Source organism: Homalodisca vitripennis, chromosome X (assembly GCF_021130785.1).
Source record: "Homalodisca vitripennis isolate AUS2020 chromosome X, UT_GWSS_2.1, whole genome shotgun sequence".
In the NCBI taxonomy this organism is placed as follows: Eukaryota; Metazoa; Arthropoda; class Insecta; order Hemiptera; family Cicadellidae; genus Homalodisca; species Homalodisca vitripennis.
The window spans coordinates 73,820,357-73,841,432 of NC_060215.1; the positions used below are offsets into that span (position 1 = coordinate 73,820,357).

A 21,076-nucleotide genomic window follows, 5' to 3' on the forward strand; every position below is an offset into this window, starting at 1 on the left:
TCAACATATATTCTGAACTGCAACTAATTTAGCTTTGTGAACATCTTGAACCATCAGAAGCCTTTTGAGCTTTTAAACCCATTAATGTTTTTAAACATTGTGATTAACAGGTCTATTGACTAATTCCCAGGTTTTTCTGATGTGTAAAACTTAATTGCCTTTTCAGAGTAAGATGTCAGTTCTGCTACAAGCTTTGTCATAATTCTGGGCGTTATTTTAGGGTTTACTGCAAGAAATAAGTATTCAAAGTCATTACATAATTTTTTTTCCAGCTGTTGTTGGTTTCCTCGATACTTTTTCTGACTTTGTTGGACATTTTGTATTTCACAACCAAGAAAATTTTGATCAGAAAATCTTAATCCAGTATGGGATCAGTTTCATGATTTACATAACTACTTGTAGAGGATTCATTAATAACATCTGTCAGCGAGAATAAAACATTTCAAGAATTTAATTGTCTAAATGATGTTTCAACTCAGTGTGAACTTAAAAATTTACATGATTGTCATAACTGTCACATAAGCTTAAGAACTGTAATGATGTCAGGAGCTATGCATACATCACTAACATCCACAACAGTAACAGCTGTTTTCTGATTTGGAGGTTTAACCACAGAATGATTATTGGTTTCTATCATCACTGTATGAAGCTGTACAGTAACAATACTGGGTGGATAGGTTGGTATTGCTTCTGAAGGCCTAATTGTGTCAAGAGACTTTAGGTTTGGACTAGCATCAGTATATATAAACCCAATGTTCCTATCAGTAATGATTGTTTGATATCTTTAGGAAATATCAAGCTGTATCCTCTTAGCAATAGCCTAGGAAAATAAGTTTTTTGCATCTTTTTTGTCAATTTTCTTTAGGAATATGTACCTGAGCTTTACTACAAAAAATGTGCAAAAGGAACATTTTAAATATTTTTCTTCATCACACCAAGCACTTGTAGTCATTGTACCGCATACTAAAGCAATTGGATACATATTTTTCAACTACGAGTAAATTGTTGTTCATATTACTTCTGCCCAAAATTTCTCATCCAGATTTTACTCAAAAACATATATACAACTCTTTTATCTAAAGTTCAGTTTGTGTGTTTTTTACACAATTCTGCTGAGGTGTACAGAGAACAGTTATCTGATGATGAATTCCATGTGCTTTCAGGTAACTATAAGATTTATTGATGTGTTCATTCTCAGTCGATGCTTTGGAGACTCCTAAAAATGTATAAAACACTTAGTTCTTGTTTTTAATCATTAAAGTAAAACTCTTTGCAGTGACATCATTAACAAATAATAAACTGTAACTAGCATCACTCTGTGATGGTACAGCAAGAACAATGAAGGCCACAGAGCAACAAAGAAATTACAACAAAATTGTATAGAGCCTGATTACAAGATTCCTCCAAATACTACTTTACACTGATATTAATTTTTTGTATAATTTGTTTCACTATCCACGCATTAATATGAGACTTATTAGGAACTGTACAAACATATTTGTCATACAGCACTGCACATTGATTTTTATCAGTAATTTTACATATATAAAGTAGGTTATTTTATAAATCGGGACAAAAACCACACAATAATGCTTTCAATACATCCATTCACTTCCGCCAAAAGCTTGAAATCTTTGGGGCAAGTCTTATAGTGAAATTTCTAAGTTAGTGACAGAAATGTTAGTAATTACAATGGCTGGCCAAACTGAAATGCTGTTCTCCACTCTCATCATGTACAAAGTGATTTATGAGTTGATTATGCATTCAGACAACAACTTTTATTTGTAATTTTAGGGATATACCAACGCTTCCATCAGTTTTATGCTAACAAAACAAGCACTCTGATCATTGTACTATTTTAGTTTAGTATAGCAAGGTTCTTGTGGGATGGATCACTAAAATTATATTAATAATTCTTTTATGCTTTTTTGGACTTCTGCAACAGCTTCTTCTGATTACTTGCTAGCATAACTGAAAAACAGGTCTATCTATGATAATGTGTCTGATGAACTCATTTACAAGGCTAATTTAATTTAATCAAGTTTAGCTTTGTCTTTGGCTGGTTGATTGACAGAATATAATAATGCTTCAAAGTTCTGTGAAAATCAGTCATCATAATAAATTAATACTCTTGTTTTTAGTAATTTAAGTTATACATATTAATGTATATATATATATATATATATATATATATATATATATATATATATTAATTTCTACATTGTGAGGAGTGTGTTAATGATGAAATCTTTCATTGAAGAAAAAGTGTCCTGTTTAGTACCAAACAATTTGTTAGTTACTTTTTCAAAAATGGTCTCCATACTCTTCCCTTCATAAGCTGCACATAGGTTTTCCTTATCTTCTTTGCAGAATAAGGAATTGTACCTAGATGTACTAAACAGTTAAAGTTAAATTTAATATCAAGACATATTTGTATTGATGCACTCTGATGACTGATAATGTCATTGGATGACGTTATTACTATATTATATATAACAAAAAACCAATCAATACCATTGATATAACCAAAACGCCTTTCCAGCACGAAGCACATTCTCATGGCAAATTTCCAAATGCCACAGTTTTGCTGGCCCTGGAATTTTCCAATATTAGATATCCTCTTTTTATGGGATATGGGGCTGTAAAATCTTAAGATACCATGGCATCCAATATCTTGGTTCTCATATAAATTCAAAATTAATTTTCTGTGAACATGTGAGTAGTGCTAAAAGCTATTCATGCAAATTTAAAAAGAATAAGAGTAATATGAAAGATAACAAGAGTAGTACACAATTAAAGAAATGGATCACCCAGTTTTAGATGATAAACATACCTTTTTGTTGCTTTACAGGCCTTGGTCTGATGTGACCTTGCTTTTGCCACAATTTCCTGAAACAGCAACCGCTTATTCAGTTGACACTTTGTTAGTAAGTGATCCTGGATATGAATTAGATAGCCCATATGTAAGTGACAGTAAAAGTTGTGCTATTACATGTGTAGGTTCTACTGGACTTGGAAAAACCAGAACCCAACTGAGTGAAAATCAATGATTTCTGCAGGGCAAATATAGTGTCTCATAAGATGGGAACCCCAATCTAAACTGCAACTACCTCCCTTGTACTGAGCACCTTCTTTTCTCACTTTTATGCCCTATTCTAATGAGTGATTGGAAATCCTCAAAGACAGTTTCTTGACTTCACATTCATCTTTCTCGTTCTGATTACTACCATTGCATAACTTTATTTTAATTTTATGTTTTGTGCATGAAAATAAATTATTTCTTCTCTTTTCTCTTTAAATTTATCAGTATTAATTAAGCACATAATTTTTATTTGGACCCTGACTAATTTTATGATTTAGTTTCTAACTAGGGATACTTAAAAACACCAAGAAATGGATTGTTAAAAATTACAAAAATGAGCCATCAATATAGTAATACTATAATAAAAGCTTTGTATTATGACTAAATAAATCATGATAAAACCATGCTAAATGCAGGAGAATCGTGTATTTTTTACAGAATGGAGATGTGACTTCCAGAAGAATAGTATGGAAATTTACAATCACTCTCCTAAAAAAGGTAGAAATTTTTAAACTAACTTATTTTTTCTGTGAAGTCTTCAATGGGTGAGCCAAGTTTTTATTTTGAGGGGATACAATTAAAGAATTCTACAGTACTGTATTTTTATTTCAATAAAGCAAAAGCTTACATATGACATAGTAGGCCACAGACAACATTGCAGCTCATAACTGACTTTCTAGCTCACAGTGAAGAGTGTCTTCTCATCTTGTCAGTGTTCTATTTTACAGATGGTTTACTCAAACTACAGTTCTGAAGTTGAGTACATCCCTGTTTAATTATTTCTGGTGGTATCTTCTTATGTTATTAAATTAAAACTTTTATTTCTAATATACTTCACAGTTTCAGTCAAACAAAAGAGTTTATTTGTTAATTATCTAATATTATGTAACTATATGGGAAATATTTTCTAAATAGGTCCAAGTTACACTGTAGACTCTGCCTGTTCATCAAGCCTGTACGCACTGGAACACGCCTATAAGTCAATTCGTGATGGACATTGTGATGCAGCTATTGTTGGTGGCTGCAACCTTTGCCTCCACCCCTATGTGTCACTGCAGTTCGCTCGATTGGGTGTGCTCTCACAAGATGGTCGCTGCAAATCTTTTGATGAGTCAGGTACAACTTTAAATTTTTTTAATCTCATTAAAATGTACATGAAACAAATTGTTGAACATTATCAAAAACAAATATTTAAAGTAAAATATTGCTGAATATTTGTTAAATGTAAAGAGTTAATGTAATTTAAAATTCTAAACATATCTTATTATTAAATTGTGTGCTGAAACCATTGACATTTTTTGTAAGTTTTTATTTTTCAATAGTTTTACTGCAGCATTAGTGGTATGTTTAATATGTGGTTTAAGGAAATAGTCCAGATTCTTGGCATGAGTCTAATTCTTTGTTATTGATGGTGGATAGTTTTAAAGGGTAGCAAGAATGTTACAGTGATGCCAGTACAACAAAAATAAACTAAACAAATTTTCAGGAACTGTTACCTATTCTCTTCTTAAAACACAACAATCACAGACAGCACCAAGTATTAGTTAACAGTAGATAAAATCAATCTAGACTCACTCACTGGCACTTTTAGTCTTTCCTCAACTGCTAGCACAAGTTGTAGACTTATATGTACACACAAATATGCATAATATCATTTTATGGTCTGGGGCCTGTCATTACATGTTTATTTACTTAAATTTGTGTCCTAATGATCAGACCTTTAGCAATCAATTCAGTGGATTTTAGAGGAGCATGAGTGTTTCATGTGGAATTTGAGAACATGTTTGTGCACAATTGCTCTCTTAAAGGAGCTCCTATTTTTTTTGTAGCTAGAAAAATTTTGAATGGCGGTTTTAATTATTTCTAGAGAGCAGTGTTAGAGTATTATATTGCTGAAGGAGCAGGAACACACAAAATGCTAGTGACATAATAATGTACCTAACGTGACATAATAATAACATGAGACATACTTAGACTGAGATAATACCCCTCACAATAATTGTTGATAAAGTTGTAGGATCTCATCAGCACATTTCTGGACAAATGAAAGGAGAAGGCCTGAGTCTGCCAGGGTGTAGACCCTGTCCGGCACAAGCAAGGGTTGTTGAGAGGTTATACCATATATGGTGGAGTGAGATTGAAAATTTAGATAGAACATTCCCATCGAAGTGTGTGCTGTACCCACAACCTCAAGACATGAGCTGGTGCAACTAAAACATTAGAACATGATATGAGAAATCACATATGGTCATATAGTGGTGGTGGTTACTTTGGTGTGATTATACAATTGTCTAATGTGCAATTTATAAGTGGAAATTAAATTATTTTAATTTATTTATTTGACAATCCAACAAATTGCAACATATTACAGCTGCAAAAGCCACACATACCTTGTCTAAAGCTTTAATAAAAACATGCATTATTTAGAGTTATTACAAAATATTTAGTCTAAGCCACTATACCCTACCACAACACAGATTGGCACTCTTTGAAAGGCAGCCAACTTATAAAGGGACCAAATTCTTGAACATCCTGCCCGAAAAAATAAAAAAACACTAACTGTACCAAAGAGATGCGGAACTTGCTAGTCAAATGGCTCCTAGAAAGACCCTTCTACTCCATAGAAGAATTTGAGAACTGGAGAAGAGAACCCCTACAAGACAATGAGATCTACGCACCATGACGGGGACGGGACAACAAGCCCAACTTCAAGGAAGGAAGACACATATGAATATGACTCATGTACTTTTCTCTATGATAATGTACACAGTTTGTAATAAAAAAAATAAAAAAATAAATAAATAAATAAACTAATTGCAGATTTTCCCCATTGCCAAGAGAAACAATAATAATCTTCAAGAAAAACAATTTATAAACTCAGCAAAATATGATGACAAGATATTGATAACCTCTCTTTACCAGTGAATTCAACACAATTGGTTTTATTTCAAAGTAGGTGTATTGCATTCTTTGGACTCTCCAAAGTAATCAGAGGGACAGTTGCATTACAAGAGTAGTGTAATTTACATACAGGAATTACACCAATAATTTTAAGATTTCTCACAGCATAGACCAATAACATGTGTGCAGAGATGAGTTTATATACACATTATATGGATAGATTAACTTTAATTAAACTTCACAGAACTGAGTTTTATTTTATACAACTAACAGTAACAATTCTAACTATCAATATTAAATGTAGATAAATTATAAACATTTGTTAGGTTATTGACATAAAGAAAATTAGGACTATCAAAGTAATTGGGTTAGAAGCACATCAAAGTTAACTGTTATCAACAGGTACAATACAGGTATAATGGTAACTTATTTTAGCCTGTATGATATCTGATTGTACCTTAGCCCTCTTTGTACATTTCCCTTCATTGGATATAGATAACAATCCCAGTATAATCTAACTCTGTCTTGATTTATTTAGAAATGTCATATATGCTGAGGAAGTTACAATCTAGGTTTCATTTTATCCAATGTAATTACTCGTATTAAAGAAATTATTATTGAAAATACATATTACATTTTACATAAAATTGTGTTATTTTTATAAAAGGCATGTTAACTCTTAGATAAATGTATGTATATAAAATTGTTATAAACCATAAAAATTAATATTTTTTTGTGATAACATTTTACATGATTTTCCATGAATTTAAGATTTTCATGAAATAGATGTAAATCCAGACTCATCCTCGTAGAGTTTGATAAACTCTTGTACCCTCTTTCACATGATATTTTAGAATATTGTTACCTATATAAAATACTACTATATAATTATTGCTCTGTGCAGCAAATGGATACTGTCGTTCAGAAGCTGTCTGCATACTCTATCTGCAGAAGGCGAAGGATGCACGACGTATCTACGCTACTGTAGTCCATGCCAAGACCAACTGTGATGGCTACAAGGAGCAAGGCATCACGTTTCCATCAGGACCACTGCAGCAACGCCTACTAGAGGAATTTTATGAAGAGTGTCAAATTAGCCCATCCTCATTAGCTTGGGTAGAAGCTCATGGAACAGGCACAAGGGTTAGTCCACTCATAATTATGACATTTTTAGCCATTATGTAATGAATTATTGCTAATATTTTGTTACTAAATGATGATTTGGGAGATAACTTGAGTATATTTTCAAAAGTGTTGACACTATATTGTAAATGAATATGTGATAAGTATTGTTTAGTACCTCACAGCTTACTATTAGTGATGCATTGTAAGAGATGTAAAGTTATATACATCTTACAATGAGTCATATATTATTGTTGCTGTAAAACTCTAGACAAATCAGACGATAACAACACAACTTATCAAAATAACCATTACATATGTTACATTATTGCACTTACAAACAAAAATAACAGGAAACTTTGGCGCATCATTTTAATGTTGTTGGGGCCTCATTCATTTGCTCATACACTTGTAACAGCTAAACATATGAAACCCCAATCCTTAAATTATCCAAACAAAAAATCACAATTAAACTTTATTAATTGAAATTTTGTTTTTAAGCAGACAACACAAAGTTTTAATTTGTGCATTGGTTTCTCTAGCTAGAAGGCCTTTTCAAAAACAATTCACATCTCATATTTATGTGTCTAGTATTGGTTAGGAGTCATAGATCAGACCCAGAATTTATCCATTTCTAATAGTTTTCCAATAAACCACATCATAATGAACAATAAATTCTGAAAACTTGTGTTGTCTATCAGATTGTGAGTTTCAAAATTGTATGATTTTAATTAAAAAGAAATTTAATTTGAAGCAGAAATGGAAATTAGGAATTCCGGGATACTTGTTTGAAGACACCATTACCTCAGAAACTGGATAGTGTTTGGTACAGGACTAAAAATCATTATACTTGTCCTCTTTTAAAGAGCAATTATTCCCCAAGAGTGTTCACTTCTGCCTGGCTCATACTTTCCGGTTGAACATACACTGGGTACAGCAAAAACTGATGTGTTACTTATATAAGGTGATGTGACTGATCCTCATTGGATCTTGACAGAGGTGGCTCCTATCACTAACCTTCCTAATCCTGAAAATCCTATCACTCTGGAAGCAAGTTCAAATGTCATTTTAGGTCTAAGAGCAATAAAGGATGTTCTTAACTTCTTGTCTTCAGTGAACAATAAAACCAATCTTACTGTACCAATATGTTTAAAATGTCTTGGTATGTCTTTTTTCTGATTACAAATCTTAACTTATTTTATTTTAGGAAGTGGATATGTCCTCAATTAATTTGGTGTAAAATGGTGGTAATCCAATTCATGGTATGTATTTCTAAAAAAAATTCTGCTGTACAGGTGGGAGATCCAGAGGAAGTAAAGGCCCTGGAGAATGTGTTCTGTCCTGGCCGTCAGGGTCCTCTGCAGATTGGTTCTGTCAAGTCCAATATCGGCCATTCTGAACCAGCGTCTGGCCTCTGCTCAGTCACAAAAGTGCTTATTGCCATGGAGACCGGTTTTATTCCACCAAATATCAACCTCAAAACACCTCGGAAGGACATTGATGCTTTCTACAATGGGAAGATAACCGTAAGTCATAAAATAAATGTAGTCATTAATTGAGTTGCCTTACACTAACCAGACTACTATTTCAGGCATCAATGCTTCAGTTTTACTAATACTATTTTGTAATGTGTGTTTACCAAACCTTTTCTCCACGATTATTTATTTCATTAAAGTTTATACTTTTTAAAATATAGAATAGTTAAAAAAAGTTCTTTGACTCTTGAATCACCAATCAAAAAATGTGGATGCATTTTTAGTCTTTGATTTGGTGACTGATAAAGAATAATAACAACTCACTGGAATTTTGTAATATTATATACAAAATAATAATATCACAAACCCCCCCCCCCTATGTTTATTATGATAGGGTTTACGTTTGTGGGGTGAAGAGGTTTTTATTTTACCTATAACACTTTACAAAAGAGTTGCCTTTTTAAATATGATTGGCCGATTCCTGTCTCATTAAGATGTAAGTTTTGTCTTCTAATTACCACAAAAAAGAGTTTAAGTATGCTTTAAAAAGATATTTAAATTTATTACCAAATATATAAAATAAAATCAATAAAATTTGTAATTTTACTGTTTTAGAGAAATCAGTACTTCTTTGCTTTCTTAGTTTCAATTCTTAGTTCTTACTCTTTTCTTACCCACCAGTCACAAAATTGAACCTACATTACAGGTTTCTAGGTGGCAGCCTTATTATACTGCCTTTGTTGCTTGAATTTCATGATAATAATTAATAATTTACATCCGGCATCTCAACATGATTTAAAGGAGTTGCTCTTTTTATTTAGAAAACTGATTCATCCTAATTTTATCTACAGGCATTTCTTTTTTTTATTTACATGTTTTACCACATAAAATAAAGTGGTAGATTATTAACAAATGTTACATAAGTATGCAGTCTAATAATTTAGGAATCAATTGTTTGTGGAAATGCATTGAGGATTTTTAATTGAAGTGGTTTTGACTTCATTCACTTTCTTTAATCTGGTGTCAGTACTGTAAGTGGAATTTTCATCCTACAAGTGAAATTGCATTACTATATGTATACTAGTAAAACTAAGAGTAAAATGAGAGTAAAAAACAGTTTAAAAAATATAAAGTTCAAAATTAAACTTGAATGATTGAAACAACTTCTGAAGAAAACATCACACATAGTTATAGATAATCTCCATAGACTATGACTTGTGTGATTGTTCAGTACAAATGGATATTTTTCAAAGCCCATTGCATGGCCTGATTTGTATTAAAATATGCTTTTTATGTTTGAATAATATAATTTCCCCCTAAGCTTGTATTTTCTAGCTCTAAGTTGAAGGTAACACTTGATAATAATTATAAAATAATAAAACCTATATTAGATTACTTTTATAATGTTATTGGCATATCATTATTTATTAAAAGTATAATTATACAAAGTGTATCCCTTATTCAAATAGTATAAAAGTAGTAATTAATCTGTATTCTTAGAGTTGTTTTGGATCAATAACAAAACTCTCTCCATGAAAAATAATTAAATTTTAACTATTTCACTATAACACTTTTCTTTGATAAGTACACTCGTGAAACTCATCATTTGTAGATGAGGAGTTTCTACATGAGGATTAATGATTGGAAACACACATCTGAGGAAGTCAGAAGTGGAGATTGTGTGGTCTGCTGTGGTGAATCTAACACACACACACATGGGCTCTGTAACAAAAAGAATACATGAAGTCAGATTAATTATTGGAACATTAATTTGAAATTTCCCACAATTAAAAATAAACTTAATGTTAAATAACAGTATTGTTATTTTTCATTTTACTAAAGTAATACTTGTTATACTTTATTTTAACGTGTTCAATTACTTTGCATATACAGTTAACACACGTTTATAAACATAATTACTTATAGATATAGCCATCACCAAAATTCTGTAGAAATAATAAAATAAAATAATTTTACTGAGTGTAACTGTCATCTAATATCGCTATTTACTCAATTTTTATCATTAAAATTTTAATTTATTTTATGTGATAGCATTGACACAGTAGAGTGTGGAAAGCTTGAAGATTGGTCTCTCCTACTTTCTTGGAGAGGTTTTACCCTGTTGGTACAGGCATTTTGATATAGTAAATTTCAATATTAGAAATTTAAAATTGGGTGTTTATTTCATTTTGTTTTATTAATTAGGAAGCACATGTATGAAGCCTAACATTTGTCCTTCTTCAAATTAAATTCTTATGCATCAAAACCAGAGTGGAATCTTGGTGAATTACCAACATAGATAAATGTTTTTAAATGTTCATAAATTACATCACTGAAATAATTCCAAAGGAACAATCTTTCCTAGAACATTGCAATTCTAGAAGTCAGTTCAACATAATAATTAGGAAGAGGAATTTTTTTCTGGAGCAGTTAGAACAAAACTAACAACTAATACAACTAAAAATTAAAAAAAAAAAAGATAGCTCGAGATACCCCAAGGGCACTAGTTCTCAAGGTTTATAAAATTTAGATGGAAGTAAAGATTATTGAATGTCAATGTTAAGACTATCAATATGTTAAGAATTGTACAATATTTTTTAAAGTTTTACAGTCCTCAAAGAACCGTCCATGTCTAGAATTTTCTCATCTAATATTGTTTTAAAGATATACACAGTATAATCAGAAATAAAATTTATGTAGGCTTTACTAATTAAATAGGGCATCATAATAAATTTAACAGATCCAATTGTGATCATTATGATTATTTTCTAGTATTAGTAGTTTTTAAAATTACAACTTTTCAATATACATGGTTTTATAGAAAACACTTTCTCACAGGTGGTAACAGAAAAAACACCTTGGAATGGAGGAATGGTGGGCATTAATTCTTTTGGATTTGGTGGTGCAAATTGTCATGTTTTGCTGAAATGGAATGAAAAGAACAAGATAAATGGAGGAGCTCCCAATGACGAAATCCCTCGTGTAGTTCCAGCCTCCGGCAGAACAGAGGAGGCGGTGAATGTCATACTCACAGATGTAAGCTCTATTTATTAATCATTTACTAGTTACACCCACATATGATTTATTGTGATAATGATGATGTTCTTGTGTTTGATAGTGAATTTGTTCCCAAAGTGTTACCTGAATGTAATTTTAAACGATATTATACTCGATTTATCCTTGAATCTGAACCATCAAATGAAGCTACATACAATTATTAATTTGATTTGATTTTCTACAGTTAATTTGATGAAATGTACAATAGAACATTACAACGTTCAACGGTTTGTCAAAATATAAGAAGACTAAATACTTCAATTTATTATTTAATTTATTTAAGTGTTGTAAGATTATTAATTTTGATAATGCAACCAATTAAAACAGAATTTAATAAATACACTTTATAATGATGTGACAGTTTTCTTTGAATAGAGTTGTTAAAATTAGAAAAATGTGAATAAGTATTTCTCCATGGCAGAGTGGCTGATTAATTCAGCTCAGTAGTTCCAAAAGTGTAACACAGTATGATTGTGTATGAGTGAATTTATCATACAGTTGTAAGATGTTGAATTTATCATAAGATGTTGGAGCAAGGGATTTTTCCCAAGGCTTTAAAGCTAACTAGAGTGTGTCCAATATTCAAGAAAGGGGACAAATCAAATCCCCAAGTTACCGCCCAATCTCCTTAATACCTATACTTGGTAAAATATTTGAATTAACAAATTACCACAAAATGCATGGATTGTACCTTTAAGCAGTTTTAAGAGAGTATTAGAGAACTGGTTCAAGAATAATGTTTATTACTCAGTCTCAGATTTCTTAAGCAGCGATATTACATGTTTATGTTTTTAAAATTAATTTTCGTTGTGTGTCACATTGACTTGTTACATTATAAACTGCAATTGTTTGTTTGTTTTTTTTTTGTATTTGTTTTATTTATTCATGATATTGTATTTGTTTTATTTATTCGTGATATTGTATGTGTTTTATTTATTAATTTATCTGTATGTACATAAAGGAATAAGCTGACCATGTCTATCGCAGTACTTAAGCTTTATGACAATAAAATATTTCTGATTTCTGTACAGTAATATTACAATTTATTTTAAATGGAGTTTACTATCAGTTGCTAAATAAGTTTTGAAGTTACCTCCAAATAATTATATGTTTAAAATTATTTTTATAGCACATTATACAAGTGTACAACTGTAGTACTGGGTATAGAGTTATTTTAAGCAGAGTTTATCATCGGTTCTAAAATTTAATTTCGGTTATAATTTTTCATTTTTCATTTTACTGAGTGTTGTGATTTTTCCAGGGTTGTTTTAATAATATTTTTAATCGAATGCTGTGATACTTGTAAAATGATAGATACTGTAGTTATATTTAGTTCAAAATAACTAATGACAGTTTATCATCATTTTGTAGATGTTTTAAAACCCAAATAAATGTACTAGTTATATTTTTCACAGTATTAGTTATGGTTGCAGGTAGAGTCTAGAGGCATAGATGTAGAGTATGTGAAACTGCTGCATGAAGTTCACACAGAAGAAATTCCAGGACACATTTTCCGTGGTTTTACAGTTCTTACCACTAACAATACTGCAAGGCTACGATCCATCAAGGTACCAATGCAGAAAGAAACTTTGTGTTCTCATTGTGTTCTATTTTTAGTGATATATTATTACACAATAACTACTTTTAAATATTTTTCACTCACCAGGAGTATTAATAGTAAAGATGATGTAAAGTAAACTAAAACAGTTGTAGCATTTATATTATATAAATACACATTAAGTGATGGAGCATACAAAATTAAATTATTGGTGTTTTTTTAAGTTGAAAGATTGCTGTAGTGATTCTTTTCATGAAATAAAACAGTTCAGTATATAAAACATATTTTAAAAATTTGTTCTTTTATTTGTTTTAACAGTAGTAAAATTCTGAATTTTAAGCTGCTTAAAAAGGGATTTATGTATAAGTTAAATGTATATTGTTATATACTGAACCACACTATGCTATTATGCACTACGTACTATGTTATTATGTTATTAATTCATTTTCTTAACATTGTAAGTTTGACATATTATGCTTGCAACATTCTTGTTCCTAGAGCTTACATAAGCTGACTAACTCAGTTCAATAACAGATCATTTTCTGCTTGAGAGCCAAAGTGTTAATAACTAAGGAAATATAAAATAATAAAAACGAATTTTATTATTGTAAATTTTTATGTTTCAGTACTACCCAGGAGACAAACGGCCTGTGTGGTTTGTGTTCTCTGGAATGGGATCGCAGTGGGCTGGCATGGGGAAAGCACTGATGAAAATCCCTGTCTTTACAGCAGCTATCCAGAAATGTCATGAAGTGCTTAAACCCAAAGGAGTTGACATAGTTTCCATCATTACCGACACTGATCCAACAATTTTTGACAATATATTAAATTCCTTTGTGGGAATAGCTGCTATTCAGGTAACAAGAGTTGTCAAATGTATTTCACTGACTATAAATGTATTTTTATATTATACTTTTATTAAAGTGCTTGAGAGTTTTTGGTGCTCTAAAACACATTAGTTCAATTCATTCCTATAAACATAATGTATTGTCATTAACTTTGTAGCTAATTTGAAACAACATATACAATTTATAATAATATACTATTTTCCTTTTAAAATCAACTAATTTTAAAGTAACTACAAAATATGTTTTTGCATAATTTTGAAATTACTGTGGCTTTTTATTAAAAAAAAAAATATTTAATACACTTCAAAAGAGTTTTAAAATCATTTTTCCACATGTGTAGTTTTTATATTGCTTTCAAAAAGATTTTATAACTCAATTCAAATCTATTTAACAACAAGTTTTTAACATAATTTTAACATGATTGTGTCTTAGTGAATTTAAAATAATTTAATATAATATCACACAGTTGTACAATAATATTTTAATTTATTTTAAATGGAATTTACTATCCGTTGGTAAATAGGTTTTAAATTTACTTTCAACCACGTTTAAAATAATGTTTATAGCACATTATATACAAATGTACAATTGTAATATTGAGTACAATTATTTTGAACAGATTTTGCCATCTGTTTTGAAATTTAATTTTGAAAGAGCAAGCAATAGAATAGGTACCTACCCAGTTTAGAAGACCAGCATAGCAGACACATGTTGACCGTGTTCTTCTTCCTTAACAAATGACTACAGGACAAGAGCCGAGTCCAAGTATTCAGAAAGTGGAGTGGAGAGGTAATGCCAAAAGATATGTTTGGCAGCCTGCACTGCACAATGGACCGAGCGATATGGTCTTATGATAATAAACCTTCCACAGTCATGCCCTCTTTCAATATTAGCAACATTTCAAACATTTAAACTGAGCCTTCTGCCATGGCTCAGTGTCCTAACATTATTATTTATAAACTAATATTACATGTATGTTTGATACAACATAAATTAAGGAGACTGTTTTGAGCGTATATGACATTTACTATTAACCATCCTGTTATTTGAATAAAATAATAGGTGAGAAATAATAATCATGAGATATAGTATTAAAACTGATACAACGAGACATATATATATATATATATATATATATATATATATATATATATATATATAATTTCTCACCTATAATTTTATTCAAATAACAGGATGGTTAATAGTAAATGTCATATACCCTCAAAACAGTCTCCTTAATTTATGTTGTATCAAACATACATGTAATATTAGTTTATAAATAATAATAATAATAATAATAATAATAATATATATATATATATATATATATATATATATATATATATATATATATATATTACATTTAGTTGAATGTAGATATATTTTTTATTCGATTCTTGAATTTGTTACTTTATATATATTATATATATATGTATTGTATATTATATGTATATGTATATACAATATATATACAATATATGTATATGTATGTATATTGTATGTATATGTTATATTTATATAAATATATATACAGGGTGATTCAAAACTAAACGGCAATCTCTCGAGAGCTTATTCTATAGCTAAAACCAAGTAAAAAAGTTCATATAACCATATGCCCGGAAACGCTTCGTTAGCGAGTTACGCCTAGCGAAAGATTTCGCCCGGATTTCAGAACCCTTGGTGAAGTCAGGCCGTATAAAAATGGTAATGGTAACTACAAAGATACAAATACGATTGTTTTTTATGTTTTTATATCTGACAAATTTATTAAAATTCGTCCCAGAGCTGTAAATGCAATACTTTCAGTGATATCTTACGTAAAACACAAGAATTGGTGCAAAGAAATAACACATTTTTGTGTTTAACGTAAGATTACTTCCATAAATGTTAAATAAAGGTCATTTTTTTCTTAAACAGATTTGTAGAACATTTAATTCTGAAAAGATTCATGTGAATTACTAAGGAAAAAAATTAATAATAGGTATTGAAATTTAGCTTTATTTAAAAATAAAACAGACGCACAAAAATGCATATTCTTATCTGCATAAAATATTAACTAATGTTTAGGTTGTGAGTAACAGCTGATCATTTATTCAACACTTTTTATCGTCATATTTTCTTTGCAAAGGTTGGCAATATCAGCTGGTCAACAATTAAGTTCATGAAGTAATATTTGAATAACCTTTATGGAGGTTTTTGTATTGTGGCGTGTGAAGATTGTATTTTGTGAGATCCTGTGATTATTTGGAAATATTTTATACAAGTGTATAAAATATTTTATTAAATATTTATTTTTAAAATATTTTATTAAATATTTTTATAAAAGTGTATGTAATTATCTTAGTAAATAATGGCAGATAATGTAAATGGTATGTATTCGTTTGAAGAGTATACGGACATGATACTGATTTACGGCAAAGTTAACAAGAATGGTTTAGCTGCAGTTCAGGAATATCGTGATACTTTTCCACATCGAAGAACACCTGATCGCAAAACATTTGAAGCTGTGGAGAGACGACTTAGAGAAACTGGTAGCTTTAAACCGAAACGAATAGATACTGGTCGTCAACGTAGCGCAAGGAACTATAATAATGAACAAGCAATAATAAATGCTGTAGAATTATCACCAACCACAAGCACCAGACGATTATCACGTCAGTTAAATATTTGCCAGTCAAGCGTATGGCGGACACTTCATGAAGCACAGTTGTACCCATTCCATATAACACGTGTTCAAGACTTATTACCGCAAGATCTTAATAAACGGAAGATGTTCTGCCGCTGGTTAAGAAGAAATTGTTTACGACATCAGTATTTTCTTCGGCGTATTCTCGTTACTGATGAATCCTGTTTTACTAGAAATGGAATTGTAAATTTTCGAAATACCCATACTTGGGCGTACGACAACCCACATGAAACTGCGACGAGGCATTTTCAACATACATTTTCAGTCAATGTATGGCTTGGTGTTCTGGGTGATAATTTGATTGGTCCATTTTTCCTCCCTAATCGACTTAATGGAGTAGCGTACTTAAATTTTTTAAGAACAAACCTGCCTACCCTCTTGGAAGATATTCCTGTTCAAAACAGAATAAATGCATGGTTTATGCACGACGGAGCATCTCCACATTTTTCTAATGATGTGAAAAACTATTTAAATGATACATACGGTAGACAATGGATTGGTCGAAATGGACCAGTAAAATGGCCACCACGTTCTCCGGACCTCACGCCAGCAGACTTTTTCTTATGGGGTTGGATGAAGTCAATTGTTTATTCAAAACGGATTAACACCATAGAGGAGTTACGTAATCGCATTACAGAGGCGGCAGAAACTATCAAGAATGCTCCAAACGTTATGAAACGCGCTAGAAAAGAGTGGATTCGTCGTGCGAAAACGTGCATTGCTAACAACGGAGGACACTTTGAGCAACTATTATAGGTGATTATTACAGTTTTATAAAGGTAAATACATTTTATGTTAATGTTCAGTCTAGAATAAATGATCAGCTGTTACTCACAACCTAAACATTAGTTAATATTTTATGCAGATAAGAATATGCATTTTTGTGCGTCTGTTTTATTTTTAAATAAAGCTAAATTTCAATACCTATTATTAATTTTTTTCCTTAGTAATTCACATGAATCTTTTCAGAATTAAATGTTCTACAAATCTGTTTAAGAAAAAAATGACCTTTATTTAACATTTATGGAAGTAATCTTACGTTAAACACAAAAATGTGTTATTTCTTTGCACCAATTCTTGTGTTTTACGTAAGATATCACTGAAAGTATTGCATTTACAGCTCTGGGACGAATTTTAATAAATTTGTCAGATATAAAAACATAAAAAACAATCGTATTTGTATCTTTGTAGTTACCATTACCATTTTTATACGGCCTGACTTCACCAAGGGTTCTGAAATCCGGGCGAAATCTTTCGCTAGGCGTAACTCGCTAACGAAGCGTTTCCGGGCATATGGTTATATGAACTTTTTACTTGTTTTTAGCTATAGAATAAGCTCCCGAGAGATTGCCGTTTAGTTTTGAATCACCCTTTATATAAAGTAACAATTCCAGAATCGAATAAAAAATATATCTACATTCAACTAAATGTAATTTAAGGTTATTAAATCGTTCAAACTTATAATATTGGAATAGTTTAAAATTATTTTACAAGTTTTATCAAAAAAAATAGTTTAAAAGTATCAAACTTTGTAATCAGTAATAGAGCAACTATATAGAAATATTGTACAGTTATATTGATATTACATTAAAACGGATTTTAAAATAAATGTTAGTATTGAAAGTAAACAATTTTAGATAGTTTTAAAATTTACTTTTACTAGGATTAAAAAAATATTCTTTTGAAACATTGAGTAACCTCTTTTCAAACTGACTAGAATTACTTTAAATTCTTTGTTAAAAACTGATTTCTGTTAGTCTGATTTTGAGAGGTTTGTAAATCATTAAAGTTAATAATATTACATTAGTCTTAGATTATTTTAAAAGTTTTTAAAACTCTTATTAAAGTATATTTTAAAAGTCTTTAATGTATTATAAACTAAACTACTGCAATGATTTGGAATAATTAAAAAATTATATTGGAGTAATCAAAATATTTGTTTTTTAAAGACATGTTTGTAGTGCACACATTTGTTGTTGAATAGTTTTAAAATCAGTTTTTTAATAATTTAGGAACATTAATTAAAATCCTGTCTGAACTCTTTCTAAACTAATTGTATCTTTTTTAACTCTTTTGTTAGTAACTCATTTCCAATTTATATTAAAATTACCAACAGTAATTTTAAAATTATTTTATTGCTTATTAGGAAAGTGATAATTGCAGTTGTGAACTTAATACCCAAGGTATGTTACAGATTGGACTGGTGGATGTTTTAACCACTATAGGAGTTGTGCCAGACCACATGATCGGTCATTCGGTGGGAGAGTTAGGCTGTGCATATGCTGATGGCTGCTTCACAGCAGAACAGATGATTCTGGCTGCTTACTACCGTGGACTTGCCTCCATTAAGTCAGAACTGATCACTGGAGCCATGGCTGCTATAGGTATGCTCAGTCCTGGCTGATATGTGTATAACTTTATTCAGTGATCTAAGCAATTACTTCAAACTTTACTGTGCTGTAAATGACTGTATATATGTGGTTATTTGAGTATATTTTAAACAGGAAAAAAAACAACTGCCATATATAACTTCTCAAACCTATGGAGATGTCCTAGCAGGCTAAAATTTTAATGTTGAAACACCCTCATGAAGAAACTATTCTGGCAGGTATTAAAAATCGATCAAGTAATTTTAAAAATGAGCAACAATTTCAAAAGTTCAAAAGGAAGAAACTATTTAGTTCCATCCATTGAAAATATATTATGTAAGAAGGAAATAATAATTCACACTCATAACCATACAATAATATTTTATGGTTGATGCAGGAATGGGTTATCATGACATCAAAGACATGGTACCCCCTGGGATCGATGTCGCTTGCCACAATTCAGCTGGCAGCTGTACAATCTCTGGTCCTGCTGATCTTGTCAAGTCATTTGTGTCCAGGCTGCAAGAACAAAAGATATTTGCCAAGGAAGTCAATGTGTCCAATATCGCATATCACAGCCGATACATTGCACCTGCTGGTCCCAAACTTCTATCTTACCTGAAGCAGGTAATAATAAAAACATTTACTAATTTTAGTGTTTATATTCATTTAGTAGTTTAAAGCGTATCTCTTCAATCTACAGAAGAACATCACATGAGAGAATAACCAAAATGTTTTATTTATAATAATTATACTTCCAACAATAAATTAAGTAAAACCATGGAGTAAATAAATAAAAAGTAAGTAAATAAAAAATGAAGTAATGTTGCCACAGTGTTACTACTGGTATATACATGTGAACTTGTTTCTTCAGTTCATCAGCCCCACAATGACACCATTATAGTGGATTATTCTTGTGTTTTGTGTTTACAAGGGCCATTTAAAATGTTCTAAACAATGCTAACTGTGTGTGAGATTTGAATTCGTTTTCACTTTTTTTAATACTCGTATAAGGAATGTCAAGGCAGCCTATATTCATCACAATAATGGAGATTTGTAGATAAAGTACAATGAGGGTGTAATATTGTGAAATTGAGTTATCAATGAAGAATGGACAAAATTCTGTGACTAAACAAAATGGGAGTCCTTCTATTGTGAATGATGACTTAATTGGGAGAGTGTATGTGGAAGTTAAAGTGAACAGATCATTCACAATAATAATGCTATGAGATGAGTGTTGCCACATGTTTTCAGAACCGTTTTAAATGAGATTTAATTAACCGCTTAAGTTGTCAAATCCTGCTGGTTTATTTTCTCAGGCACAATGTTTCTTTGCAAACAGGACTATATATATACAAGGTGTTTGAAAAGTCTGGGTACGGCTTAATATTTTACAAACCATAGCAGATAACATCTATAAACTTTGTACAGTGTTATATGGCTATGTAAACTATTTTTTATAGGCGGCGTTTCACTCTACTAACCGAAGTGTTTTCGTTGACTTTTTTTAATTAGCAAATTATGTCATAAATTTATAACACAATAAATAAAACTAAAATGAATTCGTCGTCTTTATGTTTATGGATTAATTAAGTTTACCATTGTTCTTTGTTGGTGAAATAGTTAACTTACCACTTAATTTTTGAATTAAATGTTTTTGTTATTTTTTATAAATACTAATCAGTGAAACCATTGGTTAATAGAGTGAAACGCCGCCTACCGCATCAGAATACGACGATCCAGTCAGAAATGACAGCGCATAATGTACTTCACAATGTGTACCTAAAACAACCCGCCATTTCTGATTGGATAAACCTTTTGAGATGCGGTTTGCGGCATTCAACTCTACTAAGTGAGCTCTTTCAAATGAGATATCACTCGACCCATGCTTTAATTTAAGATTTCCATGTTTTCATCTGTGGGCCGTCCCCCCATGGTTGGCATGTCATGGTAATAGCAAGGAAAAATAGTTTACATA

The 21,076-nt window shown here is 30.7% G+C and overlaps 1 protein-coding gene across 1 annotated transcript in view; it reads left to right on the top strand.

Moving 5' to 3' along the window:
* LOC124369213 (fatty acid synthase-like) overlaps window positions 1–21,076 on the top strand; it is a 71,814-nt gene that overhangs the window by 13,242 nt on the left and 37,496 nt on the right. The window contains 8 exon segments of the mRNA XM_046827054.1: window positions 3,998–4,198; window positions 6,888–7,126; window positions 8,401–8,631; window positions 11,419–11,616; window positions 13,071–13,205; window positions 13,822–14,052; window positions 18,924–19,113; window positions 19,496–19,725. Of these exon segments, the coding sequence (XP_046683010.1) occupies window positions 3,998–4,198; window positions 6,888–7,126; window positions 8,401–8,631; window positions 11,419–11,616; window positions 13,071–13,205; window positions 13,822–14,052; window positions 18,924–19,113; window positions 19,496–19,725 (1,655 nt within the window).